At 43.4% G+C, this 27571-nt stretch overlaps 1 protein-coding gene across 1 annotated transcript; it reads left to right on the top strand.

Annotated features, from left to right (window-relative positions):
- The first annotated feature begins 1350 nt into the window (after window positions 1–1350).
- On the top strand, window positions 1351–27571 carry LOC128346278 (vomeronasal type-2 receptor 26-like). Its single transcript, XM_053299417.1, has 5 exons — window positions 1351–1448; window positions 3744–3826; window positions 14885–15176; window positions 23061–23187; window positions 26133–27571. Exons 3-5 carry the CDS (start codon window positions 15030–15032, stop codon window positions 27041–27043), a joined length of 1185 nt encoding a protein of 394 aa, XP_053155392.1. The 5' UTR covers window positions 1351–1448; window positions 3744–3826; window positions 14885–15029; the 3' UTR covers window positions 27044–27571.

The following is a 27571-nucleotide window of genomic DNA, read 5'->3' as shown; positions in this document are numbered from 1 at the left end:
GTGCTGCACCAACAAAATTGGAGTGTATGAGTGGGGGAAACCAAAGTCACCCCAGAGCAGGCACCCAGCTTACTGGTGCTTATTGGAGGGTTTTTTTCCCCCATCCCCAATTTGCCCCCCCCTGCCCCCATCCCCAATTTCAGAGGTGCACACCTTAAAAACCAGCTTGGGAGCCTGCTTGGAGACACTATGAGGCTATACACATGCATGTGCCAAACCGGGCTAAGGTAGCCCAGCCACGTTTTGCCCCTGATTGTGAACCACTGGGATTGGGCCAATACCGGTGGCAAGACTGCAGCCAACCCACCTAAAGAGCCACCCTTCAAAACGAGGTGAAGGGAGCAAGCACTCCCTTAACCGGGTTTTTCTGATTGTCTGGCAGCCACGGCTGCTTTCAACCACAACGGCCAGACTGCAGGGAGCCCCAGGGAGGGGGGATCCCTATGATGTGCGGTGCATCATAATATTTCCAGGGTCCTGGATCATCTGCGGGGAACCCATCTCCCCTGCAGGCTGCTCTGGTGCCCTTCTCACTGCTCATGAGAAGAGGGTCTCCATCTCCAAGTCTCTGTTGTTTTGGCAGTTTTTATTTATTTATTTATTTATTTATTTATTTATTTATTTATTTATTATTTTAAATTTTAAAAATTTAGAATTTCCCCCTTCAAAATACAATGACAGGTAGGTATCATATTGTGGAATCACAATGACACATATTTATAACATCAATTCCCCCTGCATCCTTCAAATCAATAACCAGTTTTGAAGACTAGAATCAGACTAGAATCAGCTGGTTTTTATTTATTTATTTATTTATTATTTATTTATTTATTTATTTGATTTATATACCACCCTTCCAAAATGGCTCAGGGCGGTTTACAATTAAAACAACTTATAAAACAATGAAAAGCTAAAACAAATTAAAAACAATAAAACAACAACTAACAATTTAAAAACATTTAAAAACAAGAATTAAACATTGTCCCCAGACCCCAGCTCAAGAAAACACGTAGACTTAGTATGGAAGAAAAGGGCCACAAATGAATGTTCATTTTACAAATGAACATTCGCTTTCTCCAAGAGTGCATGTAGTTTAGAGCATTAGTGTCAGGCAGTGGTCCCATTCAGAAGATTCTGAGGAGGAACTGCCTAACCCACAGTCCCCTGATGCTGAGGAGGAAGCCCCACGGATGGAGAGCGTAGCTGTTGTGGAACAGCAGGAGGCAGCCAGGGAGCCATTGCCCTCTTCAGATGGGGAGGAGCCAGGACCAAGCTGCAGACCGGTGAGCTACGTGGAGCGTCGATGTGACCGCAGAAAGGAGCAGCATTTTGTGCAGAGAAGAAGCAGCCGTTTGGCTGCAAAGTCTGACCAGGGAGCAATCTGTATCTGCAGCTCCAAAGGCAGGCGGGGCCTTAATTGGCTTCACCTGGTATTTAACCTTGAAGAGGTATAATAAACTCAGACCACTCACTCTGCACTGCGCTGGTTTCAACTGATCATTTTGGCGTGCAGTACCAGCTTCCTGTTTGTGAGCACCTTGTTCCTGTTTGCTCCAGTGATCTTGACCCTGTGCCCGGCTATTGACTTGTGACTCTTTTCAGAACCCCCTGGGCTATGGAACTGGCAACCAACCCCTCTTCTGACATTGACCCATATTGGACTTGGCACTTGACTATGATTTATGGACTGATGATTCAAATGTGTTATTTTCTGATTCCTCGCGAACATGGCGTCTCGAAGAGAGGCTCCGGACTAGCTGTCCAGGGTCCTCTGTCTCTATCTGGCCCAAATTATCTCTCATCACACGATGGAGATCGGATTGCAAATGCAGGGCTTGGTCCTTTTCCTGGGCGAGGGGGAGTTTGGGAAGATTTTCCTGGATGAGCCCCCAGAATGAACCTTTCTGCTTAAGCAACTGGCTGAATAGAAGAGGCAAGGAACAGCAAAGCCGATGAAGAGACGACCTCGCAATCAATCTATCCACTCTTTCTTTCCTAACTAATCTCTGAGAGGACTGTAGTTGGGAGTGTGCAAGATGCAAGATCCTTGGTATTTTTTCACTTTGTTTTCTTGAACCTCCTACTGCCTTTCTTAGAACCAATTATAGAATGATTTACAGTGCTAAGAAGGGGGCTGGTGGAAGAGGGTGCTTGACCGATGGAGATGCTGTATGGATGTTTTTTCTACTTTTTTGTTGCAGAGACTAAAGCCTACATTTTTATCAGCTCAGCTTTCAGCTAGAAGATTGTAATTTTTACTTTGAACTCTGGCTTATTCACTGTCTTGGCATTCCGGTGTTAACAAGATGCTGTGATGTTCGAATCCTGCTTGGATGTTGTTGTTTTCCCCCCTCTCTCTTCTTCTATTTTCCTGCTGTAGAGACTACAGTTTATTTTTTTATCAGCACAAGAAGATTGTTGTGTGTTTTTTAACTTTGAATTCTGATTTATTTACTGCACTGGCTTTTTGATGCTGACAAGATATTTTATGGCTGGTAACTAAACTTTCTGCTTTTTGCTTTACACGTCAGAAGAACCTTTAAGAGAAGTCTTCCTATATGGGAGGGGGGTACTCTTTTATTCTATTTATCTTTTTGATTTTCAGAACTATTACTTAACAATGAAAGCCTTTGAAACTTAACACCAGAAAAATGGAAAGAATAAATTGGATTGAAACGGAGACTCTTCACCCTTTCCCATGAGTAGATTTTTGCATGGAATAAGTTCCGGTTTATTATGTCTACAGCAGAACACCTTATCTCTGGGCCAGGAACTCTCTCAAAATTTCTCAAAACTCTTATGTTAACCCATTGTTGGAACTGGATCTTTCTACTGTTTGGTTTTTGATGCAGTATAAGAAATACTTTGGAATCATGTCTTCCTCCCTTTTTTTTCCATTCTTCAAAAATAATGAGACTCTTGATTTCCTTTGATTTGTTTCGAGAAAAAAAGTATTAAAAACAAAAAAAGTATTGAAGTAACCAGGATGAAACTATTAGGATTTCTTTTTTAATTCCATCCCCACTGCATTCCCTGTGATGTTAGTTCCAAAAATATAATAGAGGTTAGGGAGACATGTTTAAACATTTTTACCTGTAAACATTCATATATATCATGAATGTGGCGGTACTGTTGATCTGAATATGCACCTAGTCTCTGCTATATGAAAAATTTGCTTTTACACTCATACATGGCATGATGCTGCTGTATTACCGATTTGAATATGTAATTAGTTTCTGCTAATTGAAGAATTGCTCTTACACTCCATGTTACTTAACTGCCTCTATCCAAAATCTTGTAAGAGGGAATTCTTTATTTTATTTGACCTGTTGTTTCCCCCCTTTTTACTGTTTATTTTCCACTTTCTCTTTTCGGTCTTTTTACAATAGGCTTTGGATACCAGTCATGAATACATGTTAAACTGTTATTTAAGAAGATTGTAACTTTCACTTTGAACTCTGATTTATTCACTGCACTGGCATTTTAGCGTTGACAAGACATTTTACGGCTGGTACTCTAAACTTTTTCTTTTGTGTTTTACACATCAGAATCTTTACGAGATGCCTACTTTCATGGAAGGGGGTACTTCTCCCCCCCCCCGCAATCTTTATGTTTTCAGAACACCTTATTGCCGGATCTAGAACTTTTTTAGAACTTCCTTGGAATTAAATAATATGTTTTCTCCCTCCCTTCTATGTCTTTTTAAAATAATGAGATTCTTTACATCTTTTGATTTGTTGCAGAGTAAAAATGTATTAGAAAGAAAGAAAGAAAGAAAGAAAGAAAGAAAGAAAGAAAGAAAGAAAGAAAGAAAGAAAGAAAGAAGGTACTGAAGTAACCAGGTTGAAATCATAAGGTCTCTTCGTTATTTTCTCTCATGGTATCCCCTGTGGTGTTATCCCCCCAAATATAACAGAGGTTAGGGAAATCTGTTTAAACATTTTTTCTTGTAAACATTCATATATGTCATAGTTACCGTTGTGTTGTTGTTTTGAATATGTAATTAGTTCCTGCTAATTGAAGAAATGCTTTTATATTCCCTGTTAATTGCTTTTACTACTAATCTTGTAAGAGGGAAATCATTAAACTAAAAGCTCAATTTCTCTTATATTATGGGTAAAATTTGAAACATGTTTTGATGGTATTGTATAAGATTGTGGTTAAGGAAACCCTAGCTGGGCCCCAAAATGATGAGAGAGCTTCCAGCCAGTTATTTTACTGTAATTTTATCCCTTGTTATTGTCTACTTTTTACCTTTATATCTTTGTATATTAGGTTTTGGATACCAGTCATGGATATATGAAAAACTGTAATCTTACTGGCATGTTAGGGCTGATAATTTTAATATAGCTCTGCGCTATCAAGAAAAATTCACTTCAAATTTCATGTTTTTGGGGTGGTCAGCATCCTCTTTCTTCATGAGCAACTCCTTTATATATCATTTCAACATATTGATACTTGGGGGAGCCAGACAAGAGGTTCAAAAACTGTTCCTCCATTCTTTATATGTTTGTTTCCTATATATATATTCCCTCACATAACAGATCTGTTTTATTCTGTCTTTTCTGGTTTTCAACGGGATCTTCACAGCTGAGAGCTGAAATGTTTTTCTTTCTGCATTTTCTATATTTTTATTACGTTATTATAGATTTTCTTGCTGTGTTTTAGTAGAGAGGAGAACCAAACACGAAATGATATTAAATAAGCGTGAAGATTTTGCTGCATGATTTGGCGCTGAGCTCTACACTCTGGCGGGATGTTGTTCTGTTTTGAGGGACCCTTCTAAGTACTTTGTTTGAGATTCATTAATCATATTTTTATACTGTTATAAAAACAATACTATTTATTATTTTTATATTATTACTTTGGAGTTGAGAACTCATGCTCTTTCTGTTTAGGTACGAAACTAATATAAGTTTTTAATGGATATAATATATTAATAATATTAATTATTAATATGTTTAATGATACTTTTGCGTCAGCAGGTGCGGGAGGGGACCCTCGTTATGGAAATGCTCCGTGCCTGAGCATTAATCTTAATCTTCATGTATATAGCTTCCTCCTTTTCTGATGTTACTTTTTGTCGGTTTTGGCCCTCCCCTCTATATCTTGGTTCACTGTTAGGCTTGTAATTTTATTGAGGGTAGACTGAGTTTTATGTTAACATTTCTTTATATATATATATATATATATATATATATATATATATATATATAACTAATATTGCTATCTTGGTATCTTGCATGTAGAGAAGGCTCTTATGATGGACCTATTCTTCTGTGTAATCATGTATACTCTCAGAGATGTAACCTTTTCTGTTTTTACTTATATTACTAATAAAAGCACCATAAAATCTTTAAAAAACCCAAAAAAACCAAATGTGTTATTTTCCAGTGACTTTGTCCTACGTACACTTGCCTTTGCTTTGCTGCTAGTAAAAAATTTGAATCCCACACATTCCAGCTGTGGCGTTGCCGCGTTGATTTATTGCGGGAGGGTGCGCCCTTGACAGCTAGGGTCATGCATTGGGTTCTTACCCTCTTCTATATATTTCCATAAGTGCCTAGTATAGTGCACTTAAGTTTTTATCAGTATCATTTTTCAGCAGTAAAGAAACTTTATCCTTAACCATTGTAGACCATATTCTGTTGAACCATGCTCTAATTGAAATGTGCCCTTTTTTTCTTCCATTGTGAGGTGATGACAAATTTTGCTGATATAGTTAGGAGGCTAAAGAGTTCTTTGCTTGAAATGGTGAGTTGAGACTGTAGCAGTAAGTCCAGTAAATAATTCATTGGGCTTAACTCTAGGTCTGTGTTTAACATTGCTTTAATATGTTTGTGTACTTGTAGCTAAAATTTGTATATGCATGAACAAGACCACCATTGGTGGTAGAAAGAACTGTTTTTCCTGCAGCCTTTCAAAAACAAGTGGGACTTATCTGGATTTGTCGCAGCTAAGTTTGAGGGGGAAAGGTGCCATCTAGTCCATATTTTATTAATTTCATCTTTGATGTTTAAAGAAGAAGAAAGCATTGAGAAGGACTTCCAGATATTTTCCATTGATTGTCAGTGATTTCTTGGTCTAAGTCTTGGTTAGGGCTGTGTGTGTGTTCCCTCCTAACCACACTGCAATGCATGGGCCAATTTGGATCAAGTTTATTCCAGTTGTCATGCTCAGTAGGGACATTTCAGCAGCGAGTTGGGGAAGCTGCAGAGAAGATGCTTCCCCTTATAATTATCCAAATCACAGTGATTTCTTCTCCTTGCCAAAGCTGGAGGGATTTCTCAAAGTTCTTTGGAAAGTTGTAACAACATCAGAACTAAAAACAACATGAAGTAATTTTGTTCCACAGTGCTTGAAATGACTGGTGCATAAAGACTAGGGGTGTGCAATTCGGATTTTTGGGTGATTCGGCTCGGACCCGAGCCGAATCACCCCTGTTCTGTTTTGTGCCCGAATCTGGGTCACCCGAATCACCCTTGATTCGGTTCGGATTTGGATTTAACCCGAATCCGAATCCGAATCGATTCGGGGGGGTAAAAAGGGGCCCAGGGGCAAAATTTTGGGGTGGGGTGGTAGTGCCCAATGGGTAGAGTCTACCACCCCAATTTCAGGGGGATTGGGCAAAGTCCTGATTTTTTGTGAATTTTTAAAGTTTTAGTGACTTTGGGGCAGTTCGGGGGCATAGCATGGGATTTGGGCAAAAGGAGTGGGATGGGGTGGTAGTGCCTAATGGGTGCAGGCTACCACCCCAATTTCAGGGGGATTGGGCAAAGGGCTGATTTTTGGTAAATTTCTGAAAATTTCATGTCTTTGGGGCAGATTGGGGCATATTGGGGCAGAAAGTGGGGGCTGGGGCAGAATAGTGGGGTGGGGTGGTAGTGCCTCATGGGTGCAGGCTACCACCCCAGTTTCAGGGGGTTTGGACAAAGGGGTGATTTTTTGAGAATTTTTGAAGTTTTGGTGACTTTGGGGCAGTTTGGAGGCAGAAAGTGGATCTGCCCCAAAATAGTGGGGTGGGGTGGTAGTGCCTCATGGGTGGAGGCTACCACCCCAATTTCAGGGGGATTGGGCAGAGGGCTGATTTTTTGAGAATTTTTGAAGTTTGGGTGTCTTTGGGGCAGATTGGGGGCAGAAAGTGGATCTGCCCCAAAGGAGTGGGGTGGGCTGGTAGATAGTGCCTGATGGCTGGAGGCTACCACCCATCCCCAATTTAAGAGTGATTGGGCAGAGGGGTGAATTATGGTGAATTTATTTGTATGAGGTTTGTCTTCATAAGGTGAAGTGTGCTAAATTGATTACTTCCTCATATTATTCATAGTAAAGGAAAGTGTGAAAAAGTGAAAGTGGGGTCATGAGAGTTGTTTAATTGAAAAAAATCTCATTTGCTATGATAGAATGAGAATTCACACCTCAGAAAAAACTTCTGAGGTGTGAATTCTCATTCTATCATAGCAAATGAGATTTTTTTCAATTAAACAACTCTCATGACCCCACTTTCACTTTTTCACACTTTCCTTTACTATGAATAATATGAGGAAGTAATCAATTTAGCACACTTCACCTTATGAAGACAAACCTCATACAAATAAATTCACCATAATTCACCCCTCTGCCCAATCACTCTTAAATTGGGGATGGGTGGTAGCCTCCAGCCATCAGGCACTATCTACCAGCCCACCCCACTCCTTTGGGGCAGATCCACTTTCTGCCCCCAATCTGCCCCAAAGACACCCAAACTTCAAAAATTCTCAAAAAATCAGCCCTCTGCCCAATCCCCCTGAAATTGGGGTGGTAGCCTCCACCCATGAGGCACTACCACCCCACCCCACTATTTTGGGGCAGATCCACTTTCTGCCCCCAAACTGCCCCAAAGTCACCAAAACTTCAAAAATTCTCAAAAAATCACCCCTTTGTCCAAACCCCCTGAAATTGGGGTGGTAGCCTGCACCCATGAGGCACTACCACCCCACCCCACTATTCTGCCCCAGGCCCCACTTTCTGCCCCAATATGCCCCAATCTGCCCCAAAGACATGAAATTTTCAGAAATTTACCAAAAATCAGCCCTTTGCCCAATCTCCCTGAAATTGGGGTGGTAGCCTGCACCCATTAGGCACTACCACCCCACCCCACTTCTTTTGCCCAAATCCCATGCTATGCCCCCGAACTGCCCCAAAGTCACTAAAACTTTAAAAAATCGCCAAAAATTAACCATGAACCGAATCACCCGAATTTTTTGTGCCCGAAATTCGGGTGATTCGGCTCGTGCCCGAAAAAATTCGGGGGGCATCGGGGGTGATTCGGTTCGGCCCCGAATCACCCGAAATTGTTCGTTTCAGGCACAGATCGTTCTGTGCCCGAAATTTTTTGCACATCCCTAATAAAGACCTCCTCCACCAGAGAGCCCTAGGGCTGGGATTCTGGGCAGGTGGGGGCCCTGCTGGTCTGAGAGTCCAAATGAACCCCTTGACCTCTCGAACGACAGCTAGATTCCACCTATAAGAGCAAAGTGACTGCAGAATCTGTCTCTCAAGAGGGCTTTAACTTCTTCTAATGAGCTGATAATAGACTTCAGAGCTGTGACAAAGAGGACTGCCTGTGGCAGAGAGACCCAGAATGAGCCTGTTGCTTCTCTTACTCCTGCTAGTGCTTCTGCATAATGTAGCCTGTGGAATGCTGCTGTCAAAATGCCCAATGAACCTGATGAGGGATTGGCATGAAGCAGTGAACTACTACAGGCCTGGAGACCACCTGATTCATGCAATCACATCTCCCAAGTATGGTAGATTCCAGCCATACTACTTTCGAAGACCTCCCTTAACCCAAGTTTTCCAGTAAGTAACTACGTGGGGATGTCTGCTTCTCTGATTCTAAACTGGCACATTCCAACTCTTCTTACTTAACAGGAACAACTCTTATTTTCTGATTTCCCCTGGTAAATCCCTATCTCCACTTTAATCTCTTTTACCTTTTAACAGAGATTTGGGGGCTTCATGAACCTGGAACACCACATCCCGGGTCAGTGAATTCCATAGATGAATTATGCTCTTAGTGGGAAAAGTCCTTTATTTTGGTCGGTCCTACATTTCACAGAATGACCCCTGGTTCTAGTGTTGTGAGAGAGGGAAAAACATTTCTCACTGTACGCTCTCTCGATTCTATGCATAATGTAATATACCTCTGCCATGTCTCCTTTTTGTCACCTATTTTCCAAACTAAAAAGCTGTAGCTTTGCCTCATGAGGAAGGTGCTCCAGAACCTTGATAATCCTGGTTGCCCTCTTCTGCACCTTTTCCAGTTCTACAATGTACTTCTTAAGATAGAGTGACAAGAACTGTATGCAGTACTCCAAGTGTGGCTGCACCATTGATTTGTATAAAGGCATTATATTAGCATTTGATCAGTGTTCAATAGCCCAGGCTTTTGAACAGTTCAGGGCTGTTCCATTCCAGTTTTAGCTCTAAAGGGGTTAATAAAAGTGTAATATTGGAAATATTTCAGTGCTAAAATATTATTCTCCAGTCAGTGTCTAACACATCCCTCTGGTTTGATTCGTAAGCAGTCATTCCAGCCCATACACCCTGTTTTGGCATGTTCCAGCTTTCACCCAGACTCCTTGGAAGTAAAGCCCATTGATTTTAATGAGGCCTCATCCCAAATTAATGTGCAGGGGGTTGATGCTTAAATTGGGCTGCTATTTGTGTGGCACTGGTGGGGCACGGGCGGAACTGTAATATGCAAATATGTGAAGGATTGAACATGTCCAGTTGTTGTTTTTGCTTTTAAATTCACAAATGTATTGATGTTTTCTTGTCTCCAACCCCTGTTATTTTCCTGGGCTGTCCTATAGTTCCTTCACTGAGAACCAGTGCAGTGTAGTGGTTAGACTGTTAGAACCATTCAAGTTCAAGAAACCCTTGAATTCTTGCATGATCTTTCCAAAGATGCAGCCTTCATGGGCTCATGCCTTGAGGACTGGGGAAGAAGAGAAGCTTGCCTCCTCTATATGTGTGTGCATTGGTCTCGGCTGACAGCCTTGGGCATAGCTGGCACTTCTTGGCTGGGGAGGGGTGCCAACATCAGCTTTATTTTCCCTTCCCAGAGTGCTGGGATCCTCGTTTGTCTGTGGGGTGAGTTACCCCACAGCCTTGGCATTGAATTTTTCCACAAGCTTTCCAAAACGATATGCTATGGTAACAGGGTATCCGTGTGGTGAGCAGACAGAAACTTAATAAAACAAAAAGTACTTCCGCACATCAATGGCCCAAGAAGTACAGAGGGGTCCCCAGAGATGAGAAATATTTGAGATTTTCTGGACACTCCCGTGTATGTTTAGGCTTGCAACCCAGCAGACCGATCTTACACATGTTTACTTGAAAAGAAGTCTCATTGAGTTTTAAAAGACTTCTCCCAGTAATCATGCAGCCTACATTGGCTCATGCCTTGAGGACTAGGAAAGAAAAGATGCTTGCCTCCCCTGTGTGTGGGTGCATTGCTCTTGGCTGACAGCCTTGGGCATACTTGGCGCTTCTTGGCTGGGGAGGGAGTGCCAAAGTCAGCTTTGTTTTCCCTTCCCAGAGCACTGGGATCCTCGTTTGTCTGAGTTACCAGAGACACACAGAGTCTCTGCTTGTGTATTGGGAAGCAAGTGTGGGCCCTCCCTCCCCAAACCACCCACAGATTAGGTTATTATTATTTCTTGTTCACACGGTTAAACAGGTGTTATTGACTGGTTTGTTTTAGCCAGATATCGAGTCCTTCCCAGGGACCTGGGATGGCTGAATTTTATTATCAATATTGTTGTTGTTATTATAGATATTGTCGCAAAATACTGTTCCCAGTAAAGTTGCCTTTTGTAATTTGCTGATGGTGATTTCTGTGGCCCCTATGGTGTTGAGGTGCTCTTCAAGGTGTTTTGGAATTGCATCTAGAGTGCCAATTACTACTGAGATCAATGATGATGATGATGATTTACACACAGTCTACCAGATGTTATTGACTGGATTTGGTACTTTAATTATCGGGCCCTTTCCAAGGGTCTAAGATAACTAAAGAAAAATTAAAGACAGTGTCGTAGTATTAGTGCTGTCCCGAGTAGTGTGGCCTTCTGTAGCTGATGTGTTGTAATTTTATCCATGCCCCAGGTGTCAAGGTGGTGTTCAAGTTCTTTTGGTACTGCACCAAGGGCACCAACAACTTTTGGAACCACTATTGTTTTCTTTTCTCAGGGCCGATCAATTTCAATCTGAAGGTCCTTGTATTTAGTTATTTTCTCCAATTGTTTTTCATCGACTTGTCTATCCCCTGGGATTGCAATATCAGTGATCAGAACCAGATTATTCTCAATGACTGTCAGATCTGGCGTATTGTGCACTAAATGCCTATCAGTTTGTAGTCGAAAATCCCAAAGGATTTTTGCCTCCTCATTTTCTGTGACCTTCTCAATCGGATGATTCCACCAATTCTTGCTTACTGGCAATTAGGGATGTGCAAACAGGTTCGACGTCAAACCGGTTGGGTTTAACTGTTCGGGGTTGAACCGAACCACCCCTGTTCAGTCTGATGCCAGACCGAACACCCCCGGAGTGTTCGGGAGTTTGCGGACCTTTTTTTTAAAAAAACTTTTTAAAAAATGTTTAAGGCACTTACCCCCTTCAAGAGAGTTGTTGGAGGCAGTGGGGGGGGTGTCCGCGGAGGTTCCCCCTCCACCTTCCGGCCTCAATGCAGCCCAAACTGGCCTGTTCGGCTGGCTATTTGACCTGTTCGGGCCTTCCCCCTAAGCACAGCGGCCATTTTGGAGGCCGCAGCAGCTGCGCAATGGGCCTCTGAGAGGCCTGGATCATTGAGGCTGGCTGGGGAGGGGGAACCTCCACGGACACTGAAGAAAGAAACAGAAGGTCTCATTTTTGCAGCCCAGGAACAATCACTACAAACAAATGTTATAAAAGCAAAGATTGATAAGACTGAGAAAGACAGTAAGTGTTGGTTATGCAAGGAAGCAGATGAGACGGTTGAGCACCTTGTATGTTGTTGTAAGAAAACCACATAGACTGATTCAGTTTGTGACTCCTGAGGATGTGGACAAGCTGCTTGGAGCAGTGAGGCCTACCAGTTGTTCTCTTGACCCTTGTCCAACGTCACTTGTTCTGTCTAGCAGGTAGGCTGTTGTAGACAGCCTGGTGGAAATAATAAATGCTTCTCTGAGGGAGGGTAGAATGCCTCCTTGTCTTAAGGAGGCAATCATTAGACCTCTTCTAAAGAAGCCTGCATTAGATCCCTCACAATTGAGCAATTGCAGGCCTGGTCAGTGATCTCCAATTGGGAATTGACAGAGGAAGTGTGACTCTGTTGGTCCTTTTGGATTTCTTGGCAGCTTTTGATGCTATTGACCATAGTATCCTTCTGGAACGTCTGAGGGTGTTGGGGATGGGAGGCACTGTTTTACAGTGGTTCCGCTCCTACCTCTCGGACTATTCCAGATGGTGTCAATTGGAGATTGTTGCTCTTCAAAATCTGAGCTTAAGTATGGTGTCCCTCAAGGCTCCATACTTTCTCCTGCTTTTTAACATCTACATGAAACCACTGGGAGAGATCATCAGGGGATTTGGAGCTGGGTGTTACCAGTACACTGATGACAGCCAGATATACTTCTCCATGTCAACTTCTTCAGGAAATGGCATATCCTCCCTAAATACCTGCCTGGAAGCAGTAATGGGCTGGATGAGGGAGAATAAACTGAAGCTGAATCCAGATAAGACGGAGGTACTTATTGTGCGGGGTCAGAACTCTAGAGATGATTTTGATCTACCTGTTCTAGATGGGGACACACTTCCCCAAAAGGAACAGGTTTGCAGTCTGGGAGTACTTTTGGATTCACACCTCTCCCTGGTTTCTCAGGTTGAGGTGGTGGTTCTCTCGGCTCTGGCTCAAACGCCAGCTGCACCCATTTCTCAAGATCAATGACCTCAAAACAGTGGTACATCTGTTGGTAACCTCCAGACTTGACTTCTGTAATGCACTCTACGTGGGGCTGCCTTTGTACATAGTCCAGAAACTAGTTGGTTCAGAATGCGGCAGCCAGGTTGGTCTCTGGGTCATCTTGGAGATACCACGTTACTCCTTTACTGATGGAGCTACACTGGCTGCCAATAGGTTTCCGGACAAAATACAAAAGTGCTAGTTATAGTTATAAAGCCCTAAATGGCTTAGGCCCTGGGTATTTAAGAGAGCTTCTTCTTCACTATGAGCCCCACGGCCCATTGAGATCATCTGAGGAGGTCCGTCTCCAGTTACCGCCAACCCATTTGGTGGCTACACAGAGACGAGCCTTCTCGGTCGCTGCCCCAAGATTGTGGAATGTGTTCCCTGCTGAGGTACAATCCTCCCCATCTCTGGCAATTTTTAAATAACACCCGAAAACCCATCTTTTCACCCAAGCTTTCTCAACTTTTAAAAATTGTCTGTTTTAATTTTATGGTTGATTTTAAACTGTTGATTTGTTTTAACATTTATATGTGTTTTAATTGTTTTATGTTAACCGCCCAGAGACGAAAGTTTGGGCGGTATATAAGTTTGATGAATGAATGCATGCATGCATGCATGCATGCATTCCACCAATGCTCGTTTTTCTTCTTCAACAAAATGTCTGACTTGCAACATTCCATATCCACCTTCATTTTTTGGCAGGTACAGCCTATCAACATCGCTCCTTGGTTGCAGGGCATGATTAATGGTCATTATTTTCCTGGTTTTCCGATCCAGCACATCCAAGTCTTCTTGTGTCCAATCAACAATACTGGCTGTATATCGGATTACAGAAATTGCCCATGTGTTGATTGCTTTGATAGTGTTACCACCATTAAATTTGGACTTCAATGTCTTTCTTCCTCACCTGATATACAGTATTCCTTACTAACTTTGGTGTTCAGCATGCTTGATCTTGTCACTTTGGAGAATGCCCAAATACTTATAACTTTCCTCAGGTGACAGACTCTTTATGTTGTTTCCATATGGCATCTCAATTCCTTCACTAGTTGTTATTTTTCCTTGGTTTATTGCCAATATAGGACATTTGTCCAGTCCAAACTCCATTGCGATATCACGGCTATAAATTCTAACTGTATTGAGTAATGACTCAATTTCAGATGGTGACTTTCCGTAAAGCTTTAGATCATCCATTTTAAAAAGGAGGGAAAGCTTAACTGATGTTTTTGAAGTTTGGTATCCATGGTTTATTTTGTTCAAGATAATGAATAGCAGAATTAGGGAGATTACAAAAAGTATATTCCTCTCCGGAAGTTAACTTCTCCCACTTCTTCTCCGTTTACTAGCAAATGAGTCAGGCACTACCGCCGGGCACTACTTTGATGAGGTAAGAGGCTTGCAAGCTTCGAGGATGCATAGGGCTATGCTGGAGGGTGACCCAAACCAGACAGGCCTCTGCTGAGAAGTCAGACTAAGTGTGCCTAATCCCATAACCATGGTGGGAACAAGAAAAATGAATTCTATACCGGATCGATCATCGCCCGGGTCAACAAGGGCTGTGTCGAGTGCTAGAGTACTTGGGCACTTATCGAAAAATTGGTTACAGGATTCAGGATCTTCAGCTGAGCAACCAGGGCTGGAGACTGTAGAGCTACTGGAAGAACAAACTCAACGTCGAAAGTATACAGTCGCAGAAAATCAAGAAATTGTTTGTTTATTTATTGAATGTATATACTGCCTAGTATAAAAATCTCTAGGTGGTGTACAGAATTAAAAACATAACACATAACGCATTTAAAATTCATAAAAAGATAAAATCATAATAGAAAAAACACATTAATAACACATTAAAAAATTAAATATAGGAAAAAAATATTGTCTTCTCTCTTGTTGCAGGGTGAGAGATCCAAGGTACTGGCACATCTTATCATTCCTCTTTGCCATCCAGGACATCAATGAGGACTCCAGCCTCTTACCCAACCTCACTCTGGGCTACAACATCTATGAGACCTATTTTGATGGACGGACCACTTCCGATGCCATGGTTGATCTCCTGTCTGGTGGGGGAAACAATATTCCAAACTACAAATGTGGAAGACGGGATCACCCATTGGCTGTTTTTGAAGGGGCTGAATCTGATATCTCCATTCAAATTTCAGCCATGTCAGGCATCTACAAAATCCCACAGGTATGAACAGTGGTGGTGTGGAAGAGAGACGAAATAAGCTTCAATATAATCCAATTTTGCAACCTCTCCAGAGAATTCAAGAAGAGGGAACAGAGTGAACAAAAAGTGAGACAGAAGAAGAAAAAAGGTTAAGAGAGCTAAAGTGGAAAGAGGCTTGAAAGAGATGTTGTTTGTCCTGGCCAGGGGAAACATGAGAGGGTAGCCCATGGAGCATAGGCCCTGACCAGGGGCATAACTATAATAGGGAAAGGGGAGATAGTTGTCTGGGGGCCCACTGCCTTGAGGGGGCCCCCAGAGGCAAGTCACATGACTAACTTCCTCAGCCACGCACCCGCCCGGGCTTCCTTCAGTTGTATTCATCCTCTGAAATTGATGTGAGTGTGAAGACCTGGAGCTACCAGAACAGCATGTCTTTCTCTAGTACCATTAAATGACGTGCATCATCCACAATTTACAAAACCTTTTAAAAATAATTTAGGATGATGTTCTATTGTTATATTTTGTGTGTGTGTGTGTGTGTGTGTGTGTGTGTGTGTGTGTGTGTGTGTGTGCTTTTTCTTACCACTATTCAGCCTCATTTAAAATTTCTTTACTTCATGAACTGAGCTTCAGTGAGGCAGGAGGCCCATTTTAAAATCTTGTCTCTGGGCCCACTCCAACCTTGCTACTCCCCTGGCCCTGACTTAATTGCTCAGAGCCCCAAATCTCATCAACCATCTCATAGAACCTCATAGGGGGCTTGTTCTCATGCCTGGGTAGGAGGAGTGGCCAAGCAGGCTCCCAGAGCGTGCGCTCCCAAGGAATCGCCATGTGTTGGCAAAAGTCGAGGTAGGAGAAGGGAGATGTGATCATTGCAATCTGCATGCAATGAGCTGGGACCTGCTTTTCTTCCACCCTTGAGCCAGTGCTGGGTGCACGATGTAGGTCAGCCACCATTGTCTTACCCAGATTGTGGCTAGCAGACCATCATTTTCCCCTCCTCCTCCTAACCCGATCTTTGCCAAAACGTGGCCATTTCTCGGGAGTGTGCAAGAGGCTTAGGGCCCGGCTGGACAATCCTCCGACCTCCTACCCCGCTGCTGGGGGTGAGAAAATGCCCATGATTGGCTTCTTTGTTCTTCTGCCGTTTCTTCTGCCAAGTTTTAAAAAGAAAAGAAACCCTTCTTCTAAGCAGATAGGCAAGTTGGGGAAGGTCCACATTATGAGAAGGATTCTCCCTTTAAATACTCGTCCTGTGTTTACCTATATCTTCACGTTCAGCCACTGGGTTCAGTTCTGGGCATCTTCTTTAAGGAAACAGAGAAACAGAACAGTGCAGAGGAGGGCAGCAAACATGATCAGTGGGTCTGGAAGCCAAGATCTATGGGGAACAGGTGAGCAGCAGGTTTACCTGGGGGGGAAAGAGCCAAACCAGAGAGATTTGACTGCTTTCTTCAAATATCTGAAGCATTCTACTTCATGGAAACTTTATGGGACTTGATCTCTGTTGCTCCTAAGAGTAGAACTTGAACCAATATCTTGGAATTACAAGAAGGCAGATTCAGCCTGGACATTCAGAGGGATTTCCTAACTGTAAGAGTGATGGACAGTGGAACAGTCTGCCTCATGCAGTGGTGGGCTCTCCTTCACTGGAGTTGTTCAAACAGAGGCTGGATGGTAATCTGTCAGGGAAGCTGTAGCAGTTCCCTGCATGAGGGTTGGACTGGAGGACTTCTCAGATCCTCCAACTCTACATTCTTTGATTCTGCTCTTCTCTGATGGCCCAGGGAATCCAAAATGTATCTCTTGGAGCAGGGCATGCAAAAAATGATTGTGTTGCCAACTGTCCTTACCATGTATTAGGAATCCCCCCACACTGACCCCACTCATAACAATGGCAAGAATGTTGAGATTTAAGAATATAGCAAGCATTCAGTCTTTGTAAGGGTAAAGTGTGCCGTCGAGTTGATTTCGACTCCTGGTGCCCACAGAGTCCTGTGGTTTTCTTTGGTAGAATACAGGAGGGGTTTACCATTGCCTCCTCCTGCGCAGTATGAGATGGTGCCTTTCAGCATCTTCCTATATTGCTGCAGCCCAATATAGTAGCAGCGGAGATTCCAACCGACAACCTTCTGTTTTTTAATCCAGCATTTCCTCGCTGCGCCACTTACGGTGGCCCAGTCTTTGTACTCCTTATCAAACATAACAACAAAAACAAAAGAAACAAAGTGCAAATCTTTTCCTTTTTTAGGTCAGCTATGGCTCCATTGCTCATGTCCTCAGCAATAGGATTCAGTATCCTTTTGTCTACCGGACGGTTCCAAAAGAAGAAATCCAGTATGAGGGGATTGTGAAACTGCTCCTGCACTTCAGATGGACATGGGTTGCTCTCTTTGCTCTGGACAATGACAATGGAGACAGATTCATGAGTACATTGACACCTATGCTCCTCCAGAAAGGGATTTGTGTTGCCTTTTCTAAAAGATGGTCATTACAAACTCTGAACTCACATTCATTTCCCTTTGATTCCTCTCTGATGTGGAGCCAAGTCAATGTATTTATTTACTATGGGGACTCTTTCTCTGCATTGAATCCAGTACTGATAATACAAGACAGGCTGAAAGAAAAACTAAGGACAAATGTTGTGAAAGTCTGGATCATGACAGCTTTTCAAGACATCAACATGAATCTGGACTATTACTTTGATAAACTCCGGCGCAACCTTGGTTCTTTTTCCTTTGAAGTGAAGGTGAACAAAAAGGCAAAATCTGAGTACTATCTACCATTTTCCCCTGCTCTTAACCTATTTTGGAAGAAAGCATTTCATTGTTCCTATGCAAAGCACGTGCTCTCTGTGAAAGGCTGGACAAGATGCAGAGAAAATGTGAAACTGGCAACCTTGCTCCAAGAGGAGCTTGAAAGAGTCCTGTCCCAAAATAGTTACAATGTTTACAACAGTGTCCAGGCTTTGGCACATGCCTTAAATGTTGCATATTCATCTAGACCAAAGTGGATGATGATGGAAGGAGGAGATGGGTCAGGATTTCAAAAGCTACTGCCATGGCAGGTATTCCCCCACCAATCACCCAACCCACCCACCCTGATAGCAATACTGAAAATTTCAGGCCTTTATTCAACTCTGAAGATTTATCTTGGCTCCAAATGTCCACATTTCCAGTTTCTGAGGCTTGTGATGGAGATCCATGTTGTGACTTCAGAAGACTGCCCCCGCCCTAACCCAATTCTTTAGTTGCTTCTAGGTGCCCAGGGAGTAACCCATTCTTCTTAGGTGAAGTCGGACTCTCTTTACTGGTGCAGCTTTTCTGTGTTTGCAGATTTCATCCAGAGGCTCCTATGCAGAGACTAGACCTCAATATTCATGAGAGTTCCTTCATCAGGGGATTAATCATTGGTTTTGTTTCATTCAGGGGATAACTCCCTCATTCTGAGGCTGCCTAGTACTGCTATGGTGCATCTTGTTATGGCCCTAACCTTGAGCATCAGCCAGGACTTGAATCCTGTGCAAACCCTACCACCAACACCAGCTGCTGATCTGCAGGACAGAGGCTCTGTAGCAGCTGGGTTGACAAGGCAGAGAGGAACCCCGGGAAATTTTACCCAGATCTCCACTAACAATTGCCCAGAGTGTTTGTCTTTAGAATGCTTGAAAGTGTACAGGCTGAAACAGAAATGTGGATCTTGAAATGACCAGTAAGGACCAGATGGTTTTTTTAAAAATCTGTGTTGGGAAGGCTGGTCTATGAGGTCACATTGACCAGCTTTGCCTTATCTGCTCTTCCCCTTTGGGCCCTGGGAGAGATCAGCACATGTTTATATCTGCCTTGGCAGATGGTGCTATGAACTTACTAGTATGGTCTTCATCCCTCGATCCCAATGCAAATACACCGGCCCTATACAGTTGGATGCCTGAGGTAGGAAATCCAAATGATGCCAACAGAACATCTAGTCATATGTATCAGTTGATTAACTCAGTCACCATTTTCAAGGCTTAAATGGTGCCCATCATCTTGTCACCAAGTGGCCTGCCTCACTGTGCCTGACTGTAATAGAGGAATGTGCTGGCAGAATCCTCCTTGGGGGCAAGGCCAAACTTACAAGCGGAATGTTGCTAACCCATCTTAGTCATCTCCAAGATGCTGAAGCAGAAAGTGGGGGACTCGGGAGTGGAACTCAGCTTCAATGTGACTGCGAATTAAAATAATACCTAACAATTAGAAATCCAGAAGGGATGAGTACTGACTCAAACTCGTAAATGAATAGAGGTCAAAGTAAGCAGGGCTAAAATATCCTGAATTGTTTCATGCTTTCTAAATGCTGTGGTTTTTCCTGCCATTCTAGCTTCATGCTTTTCTGAGAACATTTTATAACACTTCCTTGGAGAGACTGTATGTGGATGAGAATGGGGAGACGGCAGACCACTTTGATATTGTGAACTGGGTGGTTTTCCCCAATAGATCTAAAGGTCGAGTAACCATCGGGAGCATCACAGGACAGGGATCCCTTGATGCAAAATTCATCATTCATCCAGAAGCCATTGTATGGCCCTGGCAGTTTAACAAGGTAGGGGAAATTATCTGTTTAGTCAATGGCATCTGTAAAGCTTTAAGCATTTGTTGTGGACTACAGGCAGCACTAAAAGGGATAGGAATACTGCCGAACCAACTTACAGGCTGAAACCACAAATACTCAAAGCAGGATGCAGCAAGAGGGGGGCAGAGAAGGCCAGGGAGGGAGAATGGCTGACATCCAGCCTAATGCTGCATTTGCAGTCAGAACTGGCCCCAGTCACAACTTGAGCAGTTGCCTTTTGGACCAGCTCAGCTGCAGTTTCCAAACACTCTTGAAAGGCGGCCCCCTGCTCAGCAGATTGCAGTAACACAAACAAGCTGTAACTAAAAGTATGGATGGCCAAAGCCAAGGCAGGTGTGAAGGTGGTTTATGGAACACTCCCAAAATGAGTCCAGAACTTGAACCTTGAACAGATGCACAACCCCATGCAAGCAGGCTGCACCTAATCACTGAATCACCAAACCTATGATTTTGTACTCCATTGAAAATCAACATGAGCCACAATTTGGTTGATGGGGTGTGAAGGAATAATGACTCCTTTGCGTTTCCTGGACTAGCTGCTCATCACCAGCAAAATGCCTCCATTTGGGCAAGTCACATTCGAAACGTAAACAGTAGGAGCAGCAGCAACTAACAACCTAAAAAAAAGCAACTTTTTCACAACGGATATACGACATCCTAGCTCTATATCGCAGTGATTAGATGCGAAACAAGGCATTGGAAATGTGAAAGGTACCCTGCTGTCTGCCTAGGGACTGCAGTGTCATGACACAGGAAGTGTGGAAGCACACTTCTGAGATACGTCCTAACCCCGTTGTATGGTCTAGTCTAGAAAGCGCCCTTACTGTTTCGTTTGATGGTTTGTTTAGTTTGTTCTGCGTCTCCTTCAGGCTATGCAGGACAGCATCACAGCCTCTGAGAGGGAAGTCTGAGATTAAGTTGGTGCTGCAGAGTTTTGGAGGGAAAGTTACAATGTGTTGCAATTGTAACCTCCTGGCTCGACTACTGCAATGCGCTCTACATGGGGCTGCCTTTGTATGTAGTCCGGAAACTTCCGTTAGTTCAGAATGCAGCAGCCAGATTGCTCTCTGGGGCAACCCAGAGAGACCATATTATGCCTGTTTTGAAACAGCTACACTGACTGCCGATATGTTTCCGGGCAAAATACAAAGTTCTGGTTATTACCTTTAAAGCCCTGAATGGCTTAGGTCTGAGTTATCTAAGAGAGCACCTTCTTTTACATGATCCCCATCGCACGTTAAGATCATCTGAGGAGGTCCATCTCAGATTGTCACCAGTTCATCTGGTGGCGACACAGAGGCGGGCCTTCTCTGTTGCTGCTCCTGGGCTGTGGAATGCACTCCCGGCAGAAATTCGTAATTTGAGATCATTGCTGTCCTTCAGGAGAGCCCTTAAAACCTACCTATTTGGCCTGGCCTTCCAGGGTTTTAAATGATTAAATGTTTTAAATTGTTTTAAATTGTTGCCCTGATTTTCAGGGCTTTTAGCTGTTTTATTAGTTTTATTGTGTTTTAATAGTTTGATTTTGATTGTTAATTTGTTTTAATTGTTTTTATCATGCTGTGAACCGCCCTGAGCCATTTTGGAAGGGCGGTATACAAAACTAATAAATAAATAAATAAATGAATAAATGAATGAATAAATGAATGAATGAATGGCTGTCTCCAGGCAGAGACAGAAGGTTCTGGCTGCCTGAGGGAAGAAACTCCCTGATTGGTTCATCATGTGGGAGAAGAGTTCTGTGAGAGAAAGCGCCTCTGAGTGTTCTGTGAGCCAGATAGCTAAAATTCTAGTAAAGTAGGTTTGGGCTGAAACTGCTAGCAAAGGTAGAGGTAGGGGAACTGTTCCTACTGGAAACTGCTAGACCTTGGGGGCTAGCAAGCTTCTTGTTTTGTGTTTTGTACACTGCTGTACTTTCGGGGAAATGACTCCAGAGGGAATCCCTGCTGGTATGTTTCCCAGACTATGGGAAACATACCAGACTATGGGAAACATATGTTTCCCAGACTATGGGAAACACCTAAATCGGGCAGCAGCGATATAGGAAGATGCTGAAAGGCATCATTTCATACTGCGCAGGAGGTGGCAATGGTAAACCCCTCCTGCATTCTACCAAAGACAACCACAGGGCTCTGTGGTCACCAGAAGTCAACACTGACTCGGCGGCTCACTTTACCTTTACCTTTACTCTCACCAACTCAACTTTTTATTATTTGTTCCTGTACTTTTTTTTTTTGAAGCTTTTTATTGCAGTAAACCTGTTCTTATTTTTACATTATTTTACTGGTGTCTCTATCTGTTATTTTAGTCCTACCTCACACCTACCTGAACATTTTATTGACCACACTACTGAGTGTTGATATTGTTTTTGAAAGACAGAGGTTTCCATGACTGGGAGTAGAACCAGTCATACAAGCTAAAGATCTTATTTTGGTGGCAGCAGATGGTTAGACTGAGGGCTAGTTGTGGCCAAGCCCTCATATGGGGCAAAGTCATTTTGCATAGATTACCCTGCTAGGAAAGTTCAAGAATATAAATATATGCAATAGAAATTATTGATGTGTTTGAGGAAAGTAAGTCAAAGAACAGTTTTAAATCTGTAGGATTTCAACTTCAAACATCATTCATTCCACTGAAAAATTACCAGACCTGTGCAATATCAGATTAGAAATATCAGATCTGCTTCGATATCCCCAATAATTTGGATATAATTCCAATCCTATATAGGGAAGCCAATATCAGATCAGAATTATTGATCCAGAATCGGGAATATTGATTAAAAATATCTGCCCAAAACCAGAGATTTTTTTAAAAAAAACTGAGGGGGCAAGCAGGTAAGGAGCACCTTACCTGCATCTTAAGCGACTCACACCCTGCCCCTTAGAACTGGCTCAAACATTGGTGCTTGAACCATTTCAGCACTTTTGAGAGAAGGCGCAGAATTGGCTCATGCTCATCCCTAACCTGGAGTGGGGAAAGCAGTGCTGGTATGCAGGCTGTCTCCCACAGTGTTGGAGGTGCCCTCACTCTAGTTAATTGTGTTTTGCTCCTGATTCCACTGCTGCAGAGTTGTATTGGACACTTAATAAAGTGTGGCCCAAGTTCTTTCCATCATGGGTGTTCAGGCATATATGGAGGTTCAGCGGCAAAGTAGTTCTCTCAAAAAGGGCTAGGGTTCAATAAAAGCAGGTCTTGTGCTGGAGAAACTCTTAAATCATTTCTGGACTCTTATGATTTATTGCCCATGATGAAAATACCCCTAAACACTTTTTCCTTTGTGTCCTTTGTCTCTAGACCCTGCCTCATTCCAGGTGTGCTGAGAGCTGTCACCCTGGATATGCCAAAATGATTCAGGAAGAAAAACCAATTTGCTGTTATGTTTGTCGCCCATGCTCAGCAGGGACAATCTCCTCTCAGGAAGGTAGGTGGCTCCAGAGAAAAGAGTCATATTTGGGAAATGGGGAACGCTTTGCTCAGGAGTGTTTTGGAAAGATGTTCGAGACATGTTTGAACTGGAATACCTTCTGAGTCATGCACCATACTTCAGACTCAAAGAGACTACTGAAGATTAAGTAAACTATTACTCTTTATTTATAGGGGCAATTCTCACGACCAACAAAAATCAGGCTAGGAGAGCCTAGCCCAATTTTTGTTGGTTGTAAGAACCACCGGGCTCACAGCTGAGTCTGGTGGTTCTTGAGTGGGTAACCCGCTCGAGAACCCCTGCTAAAAAGCAGGTTTGCAGAGCGAGCGCTCCAGCAAACCTACTTTTTAGGCTCGTGAGTAGCCGCGGCGTGGCTTCACACCATGCCTACTCATGAGTAGACCCCCGGCCGGGAGGCGAAAAGCCGCCTCCCGGCTCGGGGGTCTCCCCAGTATGCCCTGCACGCTCGCGCAGGGCATACTGGGGCTTGCGGGGGCAGAGTGGCCCCCACTCCCCCCACCCCCCGCCGGCTCCGTCACGGGGCCGGCCATCATGTGGGCGGCTGATCTGGCTGCCCAGAGCTCCCTGCCTGCTCGTCTGTGGGGAGAGCAGGCTTAGCCCGCTCTCCCCGCAGTTTTAACAAAAGCGGGTCTCACAGATTGTGAGACCCGCCTCATAAAATGCTTTTGCAGCTAATACAGGATCTGCATGTCACCTTTAGTGGCGCAGCAAGGAAATGCTTGACTAACAAGCAGAAGGTTGCCAGTTCAAATCTCCACTGGTACTATATCAGGTAGGGGTGTGCACAAAACCGGTTTGCCTGGTTCAGTTCAAATCTGAACTGGGTTTGAACTGGGGTGGGGAGGTTCGGTTTTGGTTTTGCTCAAAGCCTCCTTTGATTCAGTTTTAATTTGAACCAGTTTGAACTGGTTTGAGCCTCCAAAACTGGGTTGGGTGGTAGGCACCCATGGGTGCCAACTACCACTCAAACCCCAAAGCAATCAGACACTCCTACTATTTTTAATCACTTTTTGAATTTTTTATTATTTTTCCATTATAGCCTATGTAGAGCACCATGGGGCACAAAAGTGGGGTGGGTGGTAGGTACCCAGGGGTGCCTATCTGCCACCGAACACCAAAGCAATCGGACACTCCTGTGATTATTAATGATATCCTGAAGATTTTTTCAATTTTTGCATTTCTCCCATAGGGAATAATGGGGATTTGAGGGTGCTTCATTCCCCACCTTTGTGGAATGGCACCCCCAAGTTGAATGGCACCCCCCCCAAGTTGATAGGATTTATTGTTGATTAATCAGGACTTCTTAAAGAATTGAGTTTTGGCTCCATAGACATGCATTGGCTCCAATGGAAATAACTGAGTGCCTTTTCACCCACTGACCTTAATTGCTTATTGCTCTGAACTCTGAGTTCGGTTCACAACAATTAAGCTATTAAGGTGAAAGGGCACACAATGTTCTTTCTGAATGGAAAGGCTCAGGCAATGGTTTCCAATGAAGCCAGAAATTAATTATTTAAAAATTCCTGATTAATCAACAATAAATCCTATCAACTTGGGGGTGCCTTGAGTGGGGTGGAGGCCAGCCCTGCCATGCCCCCAGACCCACTTTGGGGTGCCCTGTCACACACACCCCAAAGGTGGGGGAATGGGGCTGCCTCTAATCCCCATAATTCCCTATGGGAGGGATGTAAAAATTGGCGGGGAACCTTCAAAAAAATCATTAAAAATCGTAGCTTTGGGGTTTGGTGGGTGGATTGCTTTGGGGTTTGGTGGGTGGTTGGCACCCCTGGCTGCATAGCACCCACCCCACATTTGTGCCCCTAGGTGCTCTACATAGGCTATAATAGAAACATAATTTAAAAATTCAAAAAATCATTAAAAACCGTAGGAGTGTCAGATTGTGTTGGGGTTTGGGTGGTAGTTGGCACCCATGGGTGCCTACCAACCAACCTAGTTTTGGGGGCTCAAACCAGTTCTAACTAGTTTAAATCAAACCAGGCTCAGTTCGGTTCGAATTCAAACTGGCAGGTCGAACCCAGTGCCCGATTTGGTTCGAATTTGAACCGTCGAACAGAACTGGTTCAAATTTGAACTGGTTCAAATTTGAACCAGTTTGACTTTGAACCATTTTTCACATCCCTAATATCAGACAGCAGCGATATAGGAAGATGCTGAAAGGCATCATCTCATACTGCGCGGGAGGAGGCAATGGTAAACCCATTTGGTATTCTACCAAAGAAAATCACAGGGCTCTGTGGGCGCCAGGAGTCAAAATCAACTTGATGGCACACTTTACCTTTACAGCATCTGCATGCTCTTTCTCTAAATCTTCTAACTATTCACTCTGCCCCTTCACTTCTTGTTCCTCATCTGAACTCCACCTCCCTGTTGCTGCTTCTAAGATAACATATTGTTACATTTTTCTTGGCTTTTTGTTACATTATTGTTACATTTTCTTGGCTTTCATCCGCATAAATAATTCCACAAACTGAGTTGAAAGAAATGATCTTGGAGGACAAACTATAGGGAGTGTGCTACTCTTTTTATGTGTTAAATCACACCCTTCTTTCTTTTCTCCCAAATGAATAGAACAGACTCAGCCTTAAAGACACAGGACTGTCTGCAGAATCCTCGATAATGTACTGCAGTTTTCTGGCAGACATACAGGGCACCATAGGGCTGAAATGTTCGTGTGCAAGTGGCATACGTTTCAAGGATCAGAGTACACCTCAGGTCTATTTTGACTGTCCTATAAATCAAAGGACCTTTAGCAGAGCATTCCACACATAAATAAGGTGAAATGGCTTTCTGGAGGATTTCTCCTTTGGGTATCACATGAAAAAGCTGAAATCTTGGGTTTGGAAGGGGGAGACCCACGTTCATATAAGTTCAGTGGTTCTGATCATTGTCCTCCTTTGCAGATGCAGAACATTGCCGGATGTGTCCAGAAGATCAGTATTCAAACAAGAATCAAGATCAATGTGTCCCCAAGGTTATAAACTTCCTGTCCTATACAGAAACTTTGGGGATCATCCTAACTTCCCTTGCCTTATTCTTGTCCCTCACTACGGCTTTTGTGTTAGGAAACTTCATTAAATACCTAGAGACTCCAGTAGTCAAAGCCAATAACCGGGACCTCTCCTACATTCTCCTAATCTCCCTCTTACTTTCCTTTTTGTCCTCCTTTCTGTTCCTTGGTCAGCCAGGAAAGGTAACCTGCCTTCTCCGTCAAACTGCCTTCAGCATCATCTTCTCAGTTGCCGTCTCCTCTGTGTTGGCAAAAACTATCACTGTCATATTGGCCTTCATGGCCACCAAGCCAGGGAACAGGATGAGAAGATGGCTGGGGAAGAGTTTGGCCAACTCCATTGTCATTTCTTGCTCCGGTATTCAAGTTGGCATCTGCACCATCTGGCTGGTAAAGTTTCCACCCTTCCCTGAATCCGACATGCACTCCCAACCTGGACAGATAATCTTGCAATGTAACCAGGGGTCTGTTGCCATGTTTTATGGTGCCCTTGGCTACATGGGCTTCCTGGCTGCCATCTCTTTGACAGTGGCGTTCCTAGCCAGGAAGCTGCCTGGGGCATTCAACGAAGCCAAGTTGATCACCTTCAGCATGTTGGTCTTCTGCAGTGTTTGGGTGTCCTTTGTGCCTGCCTACCTGAGCACACAGGGGAAATACATGGTGGCCGTGCAGGTCTTCTCTATTTTGGCCTCCAGTGCTGGGTTATTGGTTTGCATATTCATTCCCAAATGCTTCATTATTCTTCTGAGACCTGGTCTGAATACAAAGGAGCATCTAATGTTGAAATCTAAAGATGGAATCTGATCTTTACTGAAAAAGGAGAAGAATTATATCCCCACTAAATCTGGACTGGAGCCACTGTTTTTGATGGTGATTCTTTGGAATGGATCCAGGACTAGCTTTGGATTAGCTTTGGGGCTAACCCATAAATACAAGGAGGTCTCTACTGCAGGGAAGGCAGACAGGTTATCTGAATATCATAATGCCTTGCAGGCCTTGGAAAGTTTATTTTAATACTTTCTCTGTAGCAACATTGTATGCCTAATTGAATACCCTGAATCTTTAAAGTGGTAAGTGGGAACATGAACCACCTAATCTTGCGGAATATGCATATGTTGTCAGTAGATTACTGACTTCATTTAATTCAGCAACGAGTCTTGTGATTTCTATGCTCCAGTTCAGTTTTGTACATTAGGGATAACTGACAGTGACCATTCACTTTTGGATGATGGAACCCAGGTTGTTCAACTTAGGAGGCAGGGGTCTATAATATTACTCTCTGTTCATTGTTGAAGGCTGCACCAGAGAGGATTTTATTATCTTGGGTGCCAC

Source organism: Hemicordylus capensis, chromosome 2 (assembly GCF_027244095.1).
Source record: "Hemicordylus capensis ecotype Gifberg chromosome 2, rHemCap1.1.pri, whole genome shotgun sequence".
Classification (NCBI taxonomy): Eukaryota; Metazoa; Chordata; class Lepidosauria; order Squamata; family Cordylidae; genus Hemicordylus; species Hemicordylus capensis.
The sequence above is the reverse complement of the archived record's forward strand: the minus strand, read 5'-3'. Positions and strand labels throughout refer to the sequence as shown.

Bases quoted from the DNA above. Each gene is read 5' to 3' on its own strand.
- LOC128346278 (XM_053299417.1), top strand. From the start codon at position 15,030: ATGGTTGATCTCCTGTCTGGTGGGGGAAACAATATTCCAAACTACAAA. The intron at 15,177-23,060 runs GTATGAACAGTG...CTTTGTCTCTAG, and splicing joins GCATCTACAAAATCCCACAG to ACCCTGCCTCATTCCAGGTG. The intron at 23,188-26,132 runs GTAGGTGGCTCC...CCTCCTTTGCAG, and splicing joins GACAATCTCCTCTCAGGAAG to ATGCAGAACATTGCCGGATG.